The sequence below is a fragment of the Hippoglossus stenolepis genome, chromosome 12 (assembly GCF_022539355.2).
Source record: "Hippoglossus stenolepis isolate QCI-W04-F060 chromosome 12, HSTE1.2, whole genome shotgun sequence".
Classification (NCBI taxonomy): Eukaryota; Metazoa; Chordata; class Actinopteri; order Pleuronectiformes; family Pleuronectidae; genus Hippoglossus; species Hippoglossus stenolepis.
This window is the reverse complement of record NC_061494.1, coordinates 7,484,737-7,503,102: the sequence shown is the minus strand read 5'-3', so window position 1 is coordinate 7,503,102 and position 18,366 is coordinate 7,484,737. Positions and strand designations below refer to the sequence as shown.

The 18,366-nt window shown below is 41.1% G+C and overlaps 1 protein-coding gene across 7 annotated transcripts in view; it reads left to right on the top strand.

Moving 5' to 3' along the window:
* The window catches only part of LOC118118858 (arginyl-tRNA--protein transferase 1), a 52,229-nt gene that overhangs the window by 17,342 nt on the left and 16,521 nt on the right, over window positions 1-18,366 (top strand). For all 7 annotated transcript variants that reach the window (XM_035172304.2, XM_035172303.2, XM_035172305.2 and 4 more), the window contains 3 exons: window positions 3,063-3,095; window positions 10,007-10,188; window positions 13,719-13,818. In XM_035172304.2, coding sequence (XP_035028195.2) covers window positions 3,063-3,095; window positions 10,007-10,188; window positions 13,719-13,818 — 315 coding nt within the window. The remainder of the gene's footprint in view (window positions 1-3,062; window positions 3,096-10,006; window positions 10,189-13,718; window positions 13,819-18,366) is intronic.

Below are 18,366 nucleotides of genomic sequence, written 5' to 3'. Positions count from 1 at the left end.
TTTGATGAATAGTTTTTTTAATATTATGTATGAATATATTTGCACCCACTAAATAAAAAATGTGACATATTCTTCCTCGGATAGATGTAAGCTCATGGGTTAATGGGGATTGCAGGAGAATGAAAAGTCGTAGAAAGAAAACCATCATTGTTTTTTTGTGTTTGACCAGTTCTGTCTATTCCCTCTTCCCCTGTACTCCTCTATGTCATGGTTTGGGGCTTGATTCTTAAAGGTCTCGACCTTACTATGTAAAGTGCCTTGAGATAAAATGTATTTTATGATTTGGCACTATACAAATAGAATTGAATTTAATCTAGAGCCTGAATGATTTAATGGTTTTCTGATATCGGCCGATATGAGTCTTACACAGACTCATCCGTTTCACTGTTTATGTTTACCATTATGAAAATGTAGATTTTACAGATAAAACAATGCAGCAAAGATTTCCATTTATACGTACATGAAATGTATGTATTTTCTAAATTCAAGTTGTAGCAATTTTGTTGTATTCATGTTTTCTTTTTATTCATAGTTATGTATCATGAAGTTTATGGTTAAACTGTAAAATATTTAGCAGGCACTGGTCCTAGCTGAAAGCTGAATAGCCCCTGAAGTGCCCCTGTCCTGTTTATTTATTTATTCATTATTTGTAATAAACTAGTCACTTGGTAACAAACTATCAATAAATATGAGACTTTGTTATGAAATATATTATTTAGCTATGTTGAAGAACACACTATGCTTGAACAAGGAACAATTTCCAAAATATACTCAATGATAGCTATAGAGCTAACAGTAAAGAAGTCACTTAAATGTGCACCTTACTGAATCAAGAATTGAGCATGGATGTTGGCCATATAATTAGCCCCTCTGTGTAAATTGTGGTATATTAAGCCTTATTTACATTTCTTTGTCATAAAGATTGAATAACAACATCTTATTAGTCATTGCCCCATATATATATTACTTTAAATATATGTATATATATATATATATATACTGTACATAGGTATCCAATATATTCAGCATTATCAGCATCTGCCCCCAGTAATCCGTATCAGTCGGACTCTTGTTAAATCGAGGGAAATGTCAGTGTTTTGCATCTTGCTGTAGTCTTTACTCAAACTTCATATTTTATAGATTTTCTTATTTTTTATGACTATAACTTAACTCATATTTCATGGATTGCGTCTTTTGTTTTTTAAAACAAGAATCCAAGTTAAGTGACTGAGTCTAAAAAGCAGTGAAACTGTTAGGGTGTTTGCATCACAGTCAAAGGTAAAATGGAAACGACAGATGAAAGTGCATCATTCTTTAGCTCACCTCTGCCAAAACAACCCCGGTGTTGGAGAAAACTTGTGTTTAGTGTCACCAACACACACACATCAGCTGCAGCAGACAAATGCAGAAACACGCACTCTTTTGGATGAGTTCAGGCTACTGGCAGGGATTATGAATTGCACCTTAGCCAGGACTGTCCCACCCAGTGAACCATGCCGTCAGCAGTCATCACTATTACTCGCTGCACTTCTGGCTGTGCACAGACACACTCGCACACAAACAGGAGGATGTTGGTGCGCTTGTGGGAATTTCCAGTAACTCGTAGAGCTGCTTCGTGTACAGGAAAACTTGGATTCGTGCATTTATTGAGAGAGTCTGTGAAAGACGAGTCCTATTCAAAACACAAGCAATCATGACAGAAATTAAATCATGAGTAACAGAGAAGTTAGTTGGCGTATCCATTTTCATTGGCTTTGGTTTATTCTTACATTCTTTAGGAAGTGGAGAGACTGGGATTGGATTGATATATTGATACTCGCATTTTAATGCAAACCAGGTACTAGTCTGTTATTTATTTGCTGTCACTGACGTTTTGCTTTTACTTAATTATTATACTTGAGCTGTGTCAGTCTGTAAAACTGCGGTTGAATATGGTGTACTTCCTGTCTACCCACCTCAAAGAACGCCATTAGTACGTGTTCAAGTAGAGACTTTAGGTTTCTTGCTTTTTTTCCACCCTAACAAGAACAAGATTGCAGGAACAAAAAAACTAAGTCTGAATTAAGTATGCTCAAAGTATCAGCTATCAGCATTGTCTGTGAGATATATTTCCATAAATAAAACAAATCCAAGCTGGAGTCAGAAGAAAGAGTGCATCTCATTATAATTCGCAGCCAGTGGTTAATATGGAATTTCGTTATATAACCTCTTAATGTAAAGGGCATATTACATAATTTAAGTCCTGTCTTTTCATTATTTACACACACACCCACACCCTACAAGTAGTCCTGTGGACCCTGTCCAGCTTATTTTTGTGGTACTTCAGTGCTTGTCTAAACCCCTGTTCTGCTCATTAGACAATGAACCAACAGCTGAAGGTTTCATATATGAATGACACAGCTTGATTGTAGCGTTTCCTTTTGAAATTGGATCTTGAAACTGTGGTGCGTCTGCATGAGGGCGAGAGAGACTGAGCAAAGCTGTCAATCACTGCTCCACTGTGGACACTGCCCACATGTCAGCCCTGATCTCATTAAAACAGTTTTCGGTCGTAAACGTGGAAGCGTGCTACGTTTGTCCTCCGGTCCTACAGGTCGGCTCGTCTGTAAACACACTGCTCTCAACCCTGGCGCTAGAAAAGAAGGAGCACAGGAAATAGTAGAGAGAATGGAAGAAAGATTTAAAGTTTCCACAGACACAAAACCCCAGTAATTGATATCTGATGTGCATTTGGAAGTGTGTTAAGAGATAGGCTATTTTGACATCAGTGACGCTGCTTATTTAAGCTGTCACTATGTCCTCCCTGAACTGAGAGCTGGAGTTGATAGGATAAATGTTTTCATTTGTGTAAATACAATCTTCCCTCTAATGCTCCTTTGTGAATGTGGAGGCTGCATTTGATATGTGACACCTGAGTGAGAATAAAACTGGGAGCGATAAACTATGTAGGACAGCAACGGAGACGTGTATGGTTTTCATTTATGCCTTTCTGAAAAAGTTGGTGACCCAGAGAACTAACTGTTTTTCTCTCTGTCCCCCTTCCCCCCCGTCCCCCTCCACAGTTCCGGAGATTTCTCTGTGATTCACCACTAGAGGTATGTATTTCCTTTGGCCTGTTGACAGCATAATAAAACTCCTTCTTAAGTGTCTCTTTTCAGCCATATGCGTTACCTGTAATGATTTGCCCCAACAAAGGGAAGGTCATCCTGAAGGAAATTACCATCAGAGACGAGGATAATGATTTGAAAATTGTGCAGTGTTACAGTTTAAATTTGTTCATCAAACACCCTCAAAAGTGGATAAAGTACTGTAGTTCCAGCACATACCTACCCGTGCACCTTTGCTCTATCTCTTCAAGGTTCCTCCATTTGGGAAAGAGGAGGGGGGGTGTTGAAGGATTCCGGGAGGTGGCTTTGTACCATATAGAAAGGGTTTTAATTTAGCTCTGGTGAAATAAAAACAGGGTGTTTATGGAGGAAAACGGTGAAATGTGGTGTCCAGATTGCATTTTTGTCTGTGGTCTTCGGACCCAACCTTTCCTCTGGCACTTCCTGACCCAACTGCTCTTCACTGTGTGGTGTAGCACAGATTACAGGATGATTGGGCAGCTTTGTGAACATCAATTTGGGGACCTAACAGATGGCTGTTGACCCAGTTGGCAAAAATAAGTAATTATTTAGGTTCCATGGAAAGTTTGATATCAGCTTCTAGTGCATTAATTCATACAATCTTGCTGGTATTCTATGTACAGATTTAAAAAAGATGTATGTTATAGTATGAAGGATGCATGTGGCACTCTGCTGACCCGAGTGAGCCCATGTGAGACTACAACAGGACATTTTACGGAAAATTCAAAGATGATGAGATTCCAGAAATGTTCCTGTTGTTGTGAACGCAGACAATATCCTGCTGCCTTCTTCATATGTGAAAGAAAAATGTCCAGTTTTCTGGACATTTTCCAGAGTTCATATCTGAAAACGGCTTCAATGAGGTGTAGGTGCAACCAAGCCTCTCTGAGCACTTAGCAGGCCTGGTGAGCTGCTGCCTTCAGAAGCGCTAGTGGACGTGTTGGGTCAGGACAATTACACCAGCAATTAGACTCAGGATGGGCACTTATAACAGCCTCTTTAATAGGATTGAGGTCCAAGAGCGCACACAGACGGACTGACACAGAGACACACAAACACAGTCACTCTGTGCTGCCCCGTGGGCCTCCTCAGGCCCTCACTAATGAACATCATTAGTGTTTATAGGAAACAAGCTTTTATCACCTCGTCAAGGCTGGCGTCCAGGCACGGCGAATTACACAGGTCTGCACACATACACACACGTGTGCACACGTACAGTGGCACGCCGCCTCATATCTTCCTGATTTCTCTGTCCCCTCCTTTCAGACTGGTTCAGGGGGGCGTCTTCATTTGTTTGGCCTCCTTTCTCTCCCAATTTAGTTTTATTTCTTTCTCTGATCCCTCTCTCTCTCTCTCAGCCGCCTTCGAATGCTCTCCCTTCAGAGCTACTATGCGTGGCTTTCTGAGCTACCTCTGCGTGTTGGCCTCCATCTGTCTCCAATCAGAGTGCTATTAAAATACACACAGACACTCACCACATGGAGCTGCATACTGTGTGGTTCATCGCATCACATGTAAGCCTCTATTTATACAAATGTACGCAAACGGCATACTCTCAAATTCAACTGCAGCTAATTAGGGCCCAGGTTGTTCGACTTGCTTGTTTGTTGCAGTGCTCGGTTTTATGAAAATTGCAGAGGATTCATGCTGAAAGTCAGAGATAATTAAAATCAGCTCTCACTAAATATTCTTTTTTTCCCACATTTACATAAACAAGTAAAACACATCTGTACTGTCTGGTAAACAGTGGCACAACATTGCCTGCAAACATGATGAGCAGCAGTCATGCAGGTGCCTCTCAGTGCACTTGACCTTGGTGAGGTCAAGAAACTGTGGGTTTTATGGGCTGTGTGGGATTTATGCACTCATTCTGTTTCTATTTATTTTTCTTTACAGCCTTGTAATGTGTCAAACCAAAGGGCAAACACTCATTAACAGGGGTGTTCACCAGCTAGTCACCACTTTTTCCCCAGGCCAATTCTCTGAAACTCTGTCTGTCCTTCTATGTTTTGTCCTCTCTATGTCTCTCTTTCTCTCGCACAGGACAATGTGGATGATTTTTAGTTTGTGTAGTAACAGAGATACGCCTCAGTAGAGAATGAACCAACTGCCATACCATAACACACACCCATATGAGACATGTACAGTGGTACAGTGGTACATGTCTCATATGTAAGCCAAAAACAGAAAAGTGTACCAACTGTATCTAGAGTAAAACAACAGGAGACTGCCAAATACTAAAATATGTTTCACTTTGACCTTAAATTCATGGGAGAAATAAGTATTTCAATATAGTGGTAATACAAGGTGCTCATGATGTGAGCTATGCTACCCACACAGCCTGCTTCAATGTCTGGTTCTGTGTGTATTTCAGTTTGTGTATGGATGCACATTTGTGAGTGAAACGAGGAGAATGCTGAAAATGTATTATTTGTCTATCATTACCAGTCTACACCAGTTACAGCTACACCTAACAACTCTGTGTCGCAGATTCACAGTTTAGCAGGAAAAAAATAAACAAGTGGTAACATGCTAAACACACATTCTAGATATTTAGCCTTCTAGAAATGTAGTCGGAGGCAAACCCCTTGAATCAAGTTTTTACTTAACGATAAGCAACTGCTGATGGAACGCTGATTTGTTCCTGGGACTTTTATCAGAAATTTCAAAAACTAGTTGGCAACTATAAAATCAGCTAAAAGTCATGTAGTGTGACCTATGGGCTTAAACCTGCACCAAAATCAATTCATAGCAATAGTATTTGAAAATAATAATCTTATTAAAACGCTTAATAAATCAATGCATTAGGAAAATTGATGGAAGAAAATCAAGAAAAGTACAAATTCATAAATTAAAAATCATATGAAATTAAAATCAGTTGTAATTAACACCATACCAAACCCCAAAAGATATTGTTTAATTCACTGATTGTTGTTATGAAATGGGATATACTCATAGCTATATCCAAAAAATCTATTCTTTCACTAATATCTGCCATATCCAAACTCTCTGAGGCCCAAGCCAAACCTCTGTTCAGTCTGATCTTCCAAAGTGATGTTGAAAGCAGCTGCTCTGGTCAGATGTTGTGTGGGTTTTCATCACATTGAATGAAATGTCGTCCTCTTTTTCCAAATCGGGGCTTTAAATCATTGTGCCTTTTCATCCACATACAGTGATGTTCTTTGAAGTGTTTTATTGCAAATAAAGCAAATGAAGTAATTTCTAAAAACAGAAAATCAATATGTTCAACATTTGGTTATGTTTGGAGATGTTATGACATGTGAAAAAAAAATCTTTAATATTCATTATTATTAATTATCTTATGTAGCTTTACCTACATTTCATTACACTTACACATTTATTACATTGAAATACCAAAGCACTGAGCTTTTAGTATTTGTGAGATTCTGAAAGAAAATATATCAGTAGGATCTTCATTCGGACCCTTTTACAGAATGAGTATTTCTGGTTCAGTTAAAGTCTACCCTAATGACTTTCTAGGCCAGCTGAAACAAACATGCCGTATATCACCTTCCCACTTTGTCAAGTTAAGCACTCTACTCACATGGCCCTGTATTTAGGCCATATGAGAGCGATTTGGGGCTGCAGGGGAAGATCTGGGCTGGTTTGATGTGCTCCAGAGAATGTTTAGATTGTTGTCACAGTGGCAAGGACACAACCATTAGGCTGTCGTCTGAGGTGATGCATGGGTCACTCAGACAAGATCAGCCTTGAACATGGTATGAACTTCTAGACAATCATACACACTCATTCATTCAGCTAATACTTTTATTGGAACAGCAGTCGCATTCCTATTATTGTGAGCAAGCATGTACACTTGAGGTGCGTAAGAAAAATCTCCCTCTCTTACAAGCACGGATCACCTCGTGCTCTTTCCTTTTACTTACAACTTCTAAATGACGCCAAGGGGCCTCTGACAAAGCCCCCAGTGTTTCTGGGGGGGACTGGTGCCAAGAAATAACAGGCTGCCTGCTTACACAGACTGACTGACAGTTTCCCCCAACCTCACACACACACACACACACACACACACATATAGAGTGCAGTGCTCCAGATGTGGTGCCTGTCACCCTTCAAGAGTTACCCCCCACCCCAAAAAATAGCCATTCATTTTTATTTTTGATTTGTCCCTCCTTTTAGTCTGCCAGCCAAGTCACTTACAGCTAATGTGCACTAAACCCACATCATCTCTGGCTCATACCATACCTCAATAAGCCACTAAGCCATTAAAATAGATTGGTGTGTATGTGTGAGCTGTTTTGAAAGAGTTGAATCACTTATTTTTTTATTTCGAAACTTATTAAAAACCTTATTTGGTAGCTTCAACTATTTTTTATGGCCTCATCGGTTGACTAAGGAAAACAAAATGTCTGTTTTAATGTTGTGGCTGTTTTAATGTCCTGTGATACGAGTACCCTTTAGGCCAGAGGTGGGGAACCTTTTACCTATCAAGAGTCATTACAATTTTTACAACATCCTTTTGGGGCTATACTGCTTTATCGAATATATCACACTGATCTCTCTTATTGCGATAGCTGGAATTGCTTCTCTTTGGCGTCTGATGTCAGATGGTAGTGATGGTGATGCTATTGGCTGCTGTTTTTTTAGCTTTGCAAGAGTCTTTTTTTTAAAGGAACTGCTCATACCAGACAGTCTGAAATTCAAAATCCTCAGGGACATACATATAGTTCATAGAACTCCAGAAGGAGCCTGTTGCACTTAGCTTTGAGCTCATCATTCCTCTGCAGCATGAATTTGTGTTGTAGATTGACAGACACATATAGTTCCACATTAAACAATTTGGAAAATATGTTTAATTCTTTGTTTACTTTTCATGTCCTGAAAACGCTTACCAAATGCCTGAAGGAGTTTTGCAAACTCATCAGCGTATTCAGACGTCATAGCAGCCCTTTGTTCTTTCACAGTAGGAAAATACAGTGTTACCTTTCTCCAGTTGTACTTGACACAGCATGCAGTGTTTGCAAAGAAAGCAGTTCCTCCCTCATATGAAACCTGGCAGTGATCCCATGCACAAAAATGGTTAGTTGGACAGTTTAGTCTGTTGTTTCATCACTGGCCAGAGAGAAAACCCTCCCAGCACTACATTGTTTCTGTCAAAAAGCTGTTTGTTGCGCACATGAACTCCACCGAAGAGCGTTAACTTTATCCAAGCACATTTGTTTTTTTGCTCATCTATGTTTTGAGATTGGCCTTTTTCATCATTGTGAGTTTGTCCCTGAAAACAAGACACAATGGGTTGTCATTTACCTAACAAAAAAATAGCTTGTTCATTTGTCTTGGAAAGTGCAACTTTCCACATCTGCTTTTATTTCCTTGACAGCTACATATACTGTATGTTGTGTTCACCCTGACTGTGACTTGAGAGGCATACAGCTGGAAGGGACCACCCTGAAGGACGCGTTAGCTTGCATGTGTTATTTTTCTTTTATTGCAGAAAAAAAATGTAATTGCTGTCATAAATTATTTTTGGTATTTCTCAGTTGCTTTTTTGTATATATGATTTTCCTCGTGGGCCGGATCAAACTGTCTTGCAGGCTGAAAATGGCCCAGAGTCCGTATGTTGCCCTCCCGTAATTTAGATGGTATAATCATCCCTTCCAACCCAATTACCCACATGCATTAAAAAAATTAATGGACTCTAGTTTTCATTGTGGCAGACAGGTAATAACACCTGGGTGTCCAAGGGCCTGAGCTTGAGGGAAATTGTTTTATTTTTATTACTAGCTCTGCTTAAGAAAAACTTACATAGTGCTAAGAAGGAATGTGGCACACTGTCAACTCATTGGTGAAGTTCAGTTCTCTGGGGTCGTGGAGTTGTGCTGTGTGTGTATGTGTGTGTCTGTATGTGTGTGTGTGAGAGTCTCATTTCTGTTTGGTCAGAATATGGGCCCAGTGTACGTACTGGGTAACCGAGCTAGTCCTCTCACTGTTGTGATAACTACCAGGACCTGATCTATTTAACTGGGTCCAGATGAATGTTTGCAAAGGAGAAGGATCCAGTTCCACACACACAGACACATACACACACATACGCAAACACGACCCAAGACCTTGGCTTAATATGACTTTTAACCCTAACCCCAAGCCTCCCGTCTTAACCCTCTGTGATAAAAGCAGTCCAGCCACTTGATTGAAAAACCCAGCATGTGGATTCATATGAGAAACTCAATGTGTGTCAAACACTTAACTGTTTTATTAACGGGGCCGACTTAAGCATGCGGGTGCACACCGACACCCACATTCTTTCATGCCACATGGAGAGACAGGAGACAGACGCATATAGGAGAAAGCTTGGTAATACTTCACCACCGCCTGGTGAAATGGATTTTGCTCATGCAGGGTCTTTTATTAAAAACTCTTCCCCTGGAGTGTTTCTGGGGCCAATTCCCTCTACCCCCAACTCCACCGACTCCTGCTCTCACTCCACATTTGGGAGCCATTAGCAGGCTGAACGTGAGGCTACTGTACACCCCCACACATAAAGCGTGAGGCCTGACTGAGAAAAGCCCGGGCTATAATACACCGCCGTGCAGGTGTGTGTGTGTGTGTGTGTGTGTGTGTGTGTGTGTGTGTGTGTGTGTGTGTGTGTGTGTGTGTGTGTGTGTGTGTGTGTGTGTGTGTGTGTGTGTGTGTGTGTGTGTGTGTGTGTGTGTGTGTATGAGACGGTGAAAGTTGATCTGTGCAAGAAAGTGAAAACAGCCCTCTTACATACACATTCTCATTCCACTATGATTTTTATGTTTTACATACAACCTGTATTGCACACAAGAGGACCATTATTGTTTTGACCAGTGACCACCTTCTCTTACTGTTTTTCTCTCTTTGCCTCTCTCCAGGCAGAGTACTCTCCTGATGGGCCTGAGGTTGGCTACGGCTCCTTCCATCAGCAATACTGGCTGGACGGACGCCTTGTGGCTGTGGGGGTGATCGATATCTTGCCCACCTGCGTGTCCTCTGTGTACCTGTACTACCACCCAGACTCTGCTTCACTGTCTCTGGGCTCCTACTCTGCTCTCAGGTTGGTTTCTCGAACACAGACGAGCCACATCGTCCCTTCTCTCTTGTTTCGAAAGCTTTCTGATTTTTGTTTTCAGTTTAATAGATGATGATAAAGATGAGTAGTAGCCTCCTCTGGCCCCTTCCAGATTTTTTGTCAGATGTGACCCAGATTGTGATGTATGAGGCAGTAAAGCCTTAGCACTATCTGAATCATTCACAGTAATAATACTCTGTCTTAAGGGTAATTATTTGTCAGAAGCAACATGTAGCTCCTTTCAGGAGGGAAACTGCTGTGCTTCTCATTGTTGATCACTCCCTTCTTTTCTAATTTTCTAATTTCTTTGTTCTTACTTTTCCTCCTCCTCCCTTCTCATTCCCTCACAATTGCCCTCCCCATAACCTGCTCTCCCCCAGACTCTTGATCTTTTCAGCTCCTCCCAAACTTTATCTTTGCTTAGAACTGTATACTATAAGTGCCATAATACTCGAGGTTGGGAAACATACCTCCTTCCCTCGCACTTGATTGTTTGAGGCAGTGGTCTGTTTGTGGTTCAGCTGACGACAGTTCTCTGTGCCAAGATGAAATAAGAGAACACACACGTACATTGCAGGCGCACATATCTGGTGTTTCCTGTAAAAAAGTAACCCAATGATGTGAGAAAGGCTTTTAAAGATGTTTCTGCACAGATGTGCGCGACTGAGCGATCTCTGCTTGAAACTGGTGTGCACAGGTATTAGTGGTCATACATGTGCGTCATGCACTAAGTCAGCCCGGCAGTTAAAACAGTTAGGCTGTGCTCATGGAACACCATGTCCATCGCAAAGCACACAGTTCCCCATCACTTATTATTTTAAGAGTCTGACTCCAAGTGTAACACAGAGTGCTCGGTGTTTGGAGGAGGCCTCGGAGAAAGAAGGGAGCGTGTTTTCAGACACCAGACCCCAGTTCTTTGATCAGGTATGGACACTCCCTGGTTTGCTTGGCTTGGCCGAGTCTGTCCAACTCATGGTACAGAATGCATGTCTGCATCCAGTTTGGGGGATTTTCACAAAGATCCCAGTGGGATCCTTAATTTGTCGAACATTTGTTTCCCAGTTGCCATTAGGGAAAAAAGATAGAGTTTATATTATGTTACAGTTGGGGTTAAATATGTATGTTAGGCATTATAGTAGTTCAAAAACAGGTACAGAGCTGTCTTTTGTGCAACTGTGTGTGTGTATATGTTATTCAGCAGAAGAAACAGGAGAGGGGGATGTTGAGAAATGTCTTGCAGGAGTGTGGATGCTCGGGCCTGAGGAAAGAAGGAGGAGGAGGAGGAGAAGAAAAGAGGCACATAATGAGGTGCCTGAAGCTCTGTGTTGGAAACACAGCTGGTGTCCAACCTGGATCACTTTCTTACGGGGATCTCCTGATTATGTTGTGTTGTCCGTTAAACTGATCTAAGTATTTGCTGATGTGACATCCAATCCAATATTTTTTATACACATGTATATTTTCATGCACACAGCCTACAGTAAGCCTGTATTCAAAATAAGTAAATCTAATTAGATTTTGGAAAGCGGGAAACATCAGTTTTTAATTAAGTGTAACTTGGATTACATCTTTCCGTTAATGATTTATTATGATACTTTGTGTAGGGTCCCATGTTGTATATAATTCTTGAAGAAAATAATGCACTTTTGAAGTGTTGCACCTGCAAAATAAAGCAGGTGTTGCAGCATGCTTTCATATTGTTGACTGGAACTGCAGGCTGCTGTTATGTTAATTTTGTGCAATTCTTTGCAGCTGATTTTAAGTTTTTAAAAGATCCTGATGGAGCTACTTTGCTAGAGCAAACAAACAAGGGGTTGGAAATTATTGGATCAGCTTCTGCATTTCCATTACTTTTCCATCCAAATGTTCTGGATTGGCCCCAACTTAATCCTGCAGACTGACTTGGGACATCCCTAGTAATTTATGTTAGGAACACACATTTGCCGTGTGATTTCCAGCAAATCTCCTTCAGTTAAACAAGCCTCTGTGTGCTTCACGCTATAGCTCACTTTGTATTTTATATCTAGCTAATCAACACTATTCCTGTAGTGTTTTGTAATGAAATGTTTCCACATGCATGTGAGGCTGCAGTAAGCACCTCGTGTTGTGCACCATTATGGGCCCTTTGTGTCTGGGTGTGTATGTGTATGCACATCAGTATGAGCGAAGCTGTGCGGGAGCAGAGGGCTTGATAATTGGCTTGTGCTGGAGTGTCAGATGGCTGAAGAGGGGATAATGGTGGACTCAAGCTGCTGCCATGGGGGTGGAGGTGGGGGTGTGAAGGCTTCAAGTGAAGGTGGGGGTGCAGGGCTTTTTGTGAATGGGCCCCTCGCCTCTCTTGACCCCCCTCCCCCAATTCAGGCTTGCCGGGCCCTTTTGTGGAGAGGGGATGGGAACCCAGGAACCTGGCAGCAAGCGGGTGACCTTCTAGCACCTCGCTCTAGCTGCCTCTCTTCTCTCTCCCTTTCTCTTTCTTGACCCTCCTCTTTTATATTCTCCTCCTGCTCTCTCTCCCTCTCTCTCCCCCTCCCTGGCTTGGCCTGCTTTGTCCCATGTCTTATTTTTCAGTGCATCCATTTTATTTTAAGGCCTCTTTTCTCTCTCTCTCTCTCCTAAGTGTTGTAAGAAAGGGAATGCTCCCCGTTCCATTTGAGCGGGTGAAACACGGAGGGGTGGAAGGAAGAGTGAAACAAAAAGCGAGAAGAAAGAGGAGCTGGAATTTAGTTATGGAATAGTGAAGGAAATGGTGGAGGGAAAGGGGGGAAAAAAGGCTTTTACTAAAAGGATGCAATTAAGGAAGAAACTATTGATGAAAAATAAAGCCAGCAAGACATTTACTGTATTTGAAGAAGCTGAATAAATCTTCCAAGTTCTAAATCTTTATTTAATGCGCTCTATCCCTCTTTCTTCACCACCTTCTTTTCCACCCAAGGACTCAATGCTGTTAAAGAAGGCAGTTGTTTTTGTGTAATGAAATGAGACCAAGAAAAGCTGCCTTTTTGAGAGTGGGTGTTTACTTCCTCAGCTTGGGCACTGCTCTAGGTAGAGTTGCAAGTGCCTGTTTTATTTCTTAATGCTCTCATTTACACGTACAAAATTCTATTCAATATATTCAAAATGAACCTTCACTACGTCTGGATGTGGATATATTTGTGCTGCTAAAAACACAATGAAAACTATTTCTGCTTTAATTGCCACAAACTTTAAATCATGTATGTTTAAAATTATGTAGTTTGTTTTGTTGACATAAAAAAATTGTAAATTCAATGCAAACGTGATTATGCATGATTTGATTGTGATTATGATTGTAAATCTTAAACCCCAGCTCACTGCAGTGCATCTCCACCCAGCATTGACAAAAAAACAGAAAACTTCAGTGAGCCATCATACCAAGAAATAAACACCAACTGACAAGTGTCTGTGTGTGTGTGTGTGCTATTTCTGAAAGAATGAAGCATGTACGTTTCTTTGCAGTCCTCCTCTGAAAAGGTATGTTTCTGTGTATTCCACCACAGGGAGATTGCTTTCACTCGGCAGCTGCAGAAACAGTCCCCCAAGCTGTGCTTCTACTACCTGGGCTTCTACATACACTCGTGTCCCAAGATGCGTTATAAGGTATGAATTACCTGCAACACAGTTCTCATGTTTTTAACTGTGTATAAACGGCATCTCCATATATGATCTTGATGTTGTCACAAAATTACATTAAACTTCCCAAAAATGTATACCCACAAGTTTGATACAGAATATGTTTTTCTAAGTGTACATCGTGTTTTTTTTACTTAGTGTCATAGTAGTTGTACATTTTGATATTTGAAACTTTCGGGAAGAGTGACAGGACTTTTGCAACACCAGCTCATAGTCTGACTTAAACCGTTACCTGTTTTGTCTTGGCCATAAGAAAAGCTGATGGCATCACTGCCAATTTTATGTTCCTCTTCTCTGTCTGTAAATTCTTATTTCTTTTAAACTGTTAATGACAACTGGTTCATATGGGTGTACAGTTTTTAAAAGTAATTTTCCAAGCTTTGTTTATAATCTTTCACTGAAACGTCCCTCGCTCCCCAAAAATGTCACAATGATCTATGACTAACATTTTGATGTGCAAGCCCATTTTGCATGAAACAAATATTTCTGCTCTGTCTGTTTCTTGTTTTAATGTTTCACACTGAGCTTCACTTCCACAGCATCGCTCTGTACATGAGCGATGATCTGTTGTGGACTGTCACTGTAACAGGACAGACAGTAAAACAGAGTTTCATGGGCTCATCAGGATGATGCGGCTATGCATTCACACAATCGGACAACAGTAAAAAATAGAATAAAAGTTATCAAATAGAAACATGTAGAATAATGAATATGTAAGTATAACAGGACACAGAGAAGTGCAGTGAAGTTAAACTGTTCCACTGGCAAATCAGGATGATGCCAGGCTGTGTCAATTTCAAGATATGTTTTGAATACTGTCAGATCTTTTTGTCTCTATTGAGATAGAATAGAAAAGTATTCCTTTTATTGCAGAGTGTAACAAAATTAAGTAGCAGTGTTTTACACACCAGACAAAAGTTAAAGAGAGTAAGACTAATAAAGATAAATGTATATTGATTAATATCTATATATTCAAATAATGTGTACAGGTGTACCTCATAAAAACTGTAACATATCTTATTGATGTTAAGGATTGCTTATTTACTTTAAGAAGATACAGTAAAAACTTGTGTGGCGGAAGGTTATTAAACCTAAACAACGTATTCATATGAAGTAAACCCAAAGATAAACAAGGAGAAATATTAAGTAAATTTGATGGAGGGAATCCCAGTATAGACAGAGAGAGTGACAGGGGGAAAAGGGATGGAGGGGAGGTACAAGCAAGGAAGAGAGGACAGGCCTGCTGAAGACATTAAAGGTTGAGAGGGAGGTCAGGCCTGTAACAGCAGCTCACCAGCAAGACATGTGCAGCTCATATACACAGATATATACGTGTATTTTTTACACACATATAGTCGGTGCCCTTTAGAAGCAGCGACTCACAAACATTCACACCAAACAGCAGTTAACGATCCATCGCGTTAGGAGGACAGTAGAAGAAAGCAATTCCATTAGTTTGGCCAAGATTGACCAAGTTTTACCATTCATCCCTTTCTCTCTTTCATTTACTAATTCCTCTATTTCTCTGTCATTTCATTCAGATGTTCCCAGAGCTTTTATTTTGTGCCCATGGGAGAGTGATGTCTTGTTGGGGATTATGGCAAAGTGCCACATCTTTGTATCCATTTACATCTTGTTTTAGCGTTTGCATAGTGCTCTGCCCGTTTTCTCAGTTCGGGAGCCTGTGTATGGAATGTGTGTGTGTGTGTGTGTGTGTGTGTTTGCTCTGCTTATGCGCCTGTGCGTTGAATCTTGATCACAGTGTTTGTCTGAGAACGCTGTTACCACAGTACCTCACCCCCCCTCCCTGTGCTGGCATTTACTCCTCAACCCCCCATATCTGTTTTTGTGTGTTGGCCACTGCAGTGTCTTGTTCACGACCTCCCCACTTTTTCCCATTTTTCCCTTTTTGGAGGAACACAGTACAAGGGTGAGAAGGTTGCCCAGTTCCCACCTTTGGGCTCTCAAACTCCCACAGAAACACACCCACGCTCAAACACACTCTCACCACATGCACAGTCTCTCACTCCATTGTCTGATTTGCATATGAGGCAGAGTAGTTCATTAATGCACAGACATACCGTGGAATTGTTCAAGTCTCTAAAATGGGGGAGCCCCTAAACTCCACTGTTATTCTGCAGGGGGTTTACTGGATCTGGATCTCAGTCCTGCTGCTTGCCTCTTTAAGGACCAAAACACCAACACTTGAACCCCGCTGGACACCACTCAAGCTCCTTCAACACTACTCCCTCTCTCCATTTTATCCATCCACCCCCTCCTTTCCACTTGCCACTTCTTTGGGAACTCTCTGTACCCATCACTTTCTAAGACCATATCCACACTAATGTGGAGATATTTCAAATTAAAAAAGGCCCCTTCTCTTTGGACCCTCTGTGCACTCTAGGTGGGGTTTCACTCACCCAAAACTTGCGCTTTTTGTGAAATATTTGGATAAATATAAAAATACTAAATAACAAGAATGGCATTAGACTGTATACCTCCACCAAGCCCCAACAGTCCCCTTAAATTCAATCAAGCAGGACTAAGCTTCACACACTATCATCAAGATCCATGAAATATTCCCTGGGAACACTGAAAATGTTGAAAAAAAGGTATGCGGGAAAACATACGCTAATCTTTTAAAAAACGATTTTACGATTTTATCATGCTTTTTTTAAACATTTTAATTTGCACAGAAAAGTTATTGGGAAAACGCCAAGTGTGTCTGGGAAACATTCAACTTGAGATGTGTCATTCAAATCACAGTGAAGTCATTAATCTTAGTTGAAGCTTTGTGGACCTTATTTAACGCAACTAAAATACTATACTGATAATAAAAACTATCTAAAACCAGTTTCCTCGCTGGGGAATTTCACACAATTGTTCATACAGTGCTCTAATTCCTTGAGGAGTAATTGAGCTGCATTGTTTGTGTAACTGATACCAGTGGCATTGTGAAAGGCATTTTATGGTGACTCATTTTTATGGGGACTCAGTTTTAAAAACTAGTAGTAAGGTAACACTTTAAGCCTCCACCTGAGCTGTTCTTTTGTGTTCAGGATTGGACAGTGTAAAGCTCCAGTCTGAGAGTGGACTCTCTGTGTATTCTTGTGTTGGGAAGAAAGTCCTTTCTGCCAGGTCACATCCCTGCATGCCCAGGGGAACCGCACCATGTGCAATGGGTTGAAAACATCTTAGCAGTGCCAAAGCCTGGACATGGTCCTGTAGAGCAGCCTTAAAGGGTCCGAGAAGACTTGGAGTCCAGCCAGGAACAGAGGACTGCCTGGCCAGTGTCAGGCCCTCTCCTTTGTTCTCATTGCTGGGACGGAGCGTCCCACAGAGCCTTGTTGGTTTGGCTATTGGATTCAGAGTTAGACGTGACATCCTGCCCCTGGCTACTGTCCCTAGTCCTTTGGCCCTCCCTGGCCCTCCCTGGCCCTCTGATGTTGAGCTGTAGAGAGCAGAAGGTGAAGCAGTTGGAGGCTAAATGAGACCAAAGGTCTTGGCCCTCCTGCCACTCTTCACATTGCCTCTCATGTGCAGCTAAAAGTCATTTGAATCAACCGTCCTCATGCCTTGACGCCGAGACTTTGTGGGTTAGCAAGCCAAGATCTCTGGCTCCTTCATATTTGCATAAAAGACTATGCACCAGATTTGTAGCTTATTGGGTTAGATTGTGGTCAAACACAGAAAATGTACATCTGCCTGGGGACTGAAGAGCTCATACATATCTTGTTCTGGCCACCATCAAAACATGTAGTAGGTCTATATCTGGATGCAACCTTGGTTTATATTCTAATAGTTTAATAGTACCTGAGGTTGACTTCACCTCTTGACATGATCTACATTATGATTCTAAAACATAAACAACTGCCTTAACCTGGATTCGAACTTACTCATTTTTCTTAAAATATCTTTGTCCTCCAGTAACTCCACCATCCAGTTTAAGCAGCTTGTAAGAGAGTTTCATTAGCTTTTGTTTTATAAATTTCCACGTTTTTATTCTGGACAGAACAAAGAGTAATGGATCCATGTGGCGTTATAGTGATTTTCCATTTCTTCACAGAGATGTGTGCATGCCTGAGCTCTTGTCTGTGTCAGTTACTTTGACATAAGTACTGAATAAGCAGACTTTGATGATAACAAATGAGGCGGTCATCCAGTCTGCTTTACCCGTCTGCAGTACCTGGTTTAAACACATGAAACACTTGCACGTACACACACCCACCCACACACACACACTTAGAGAGAATACACACACACAGACAGAATACCAGGTTCTACCCACTTTGGTGAGGGAGTGAGAGAGTCACATGAAGAGGCTCTTACTCTTGTTATTATTGTTCACAGTGAAAGAATGTCTCGCTCTGAGCCCAGGAAACCATTAAATTTTCCACCGAGAGAAAGAATGAAGGAGTGAGCGAAATGAGCGAAAAGAGGAGGAAGAGGGCAGATGGAGAGAGAAAAAGAAGAGAAGTGACAAAATGTGTGCCAAACGAGAAAAGGAGGCAAGAT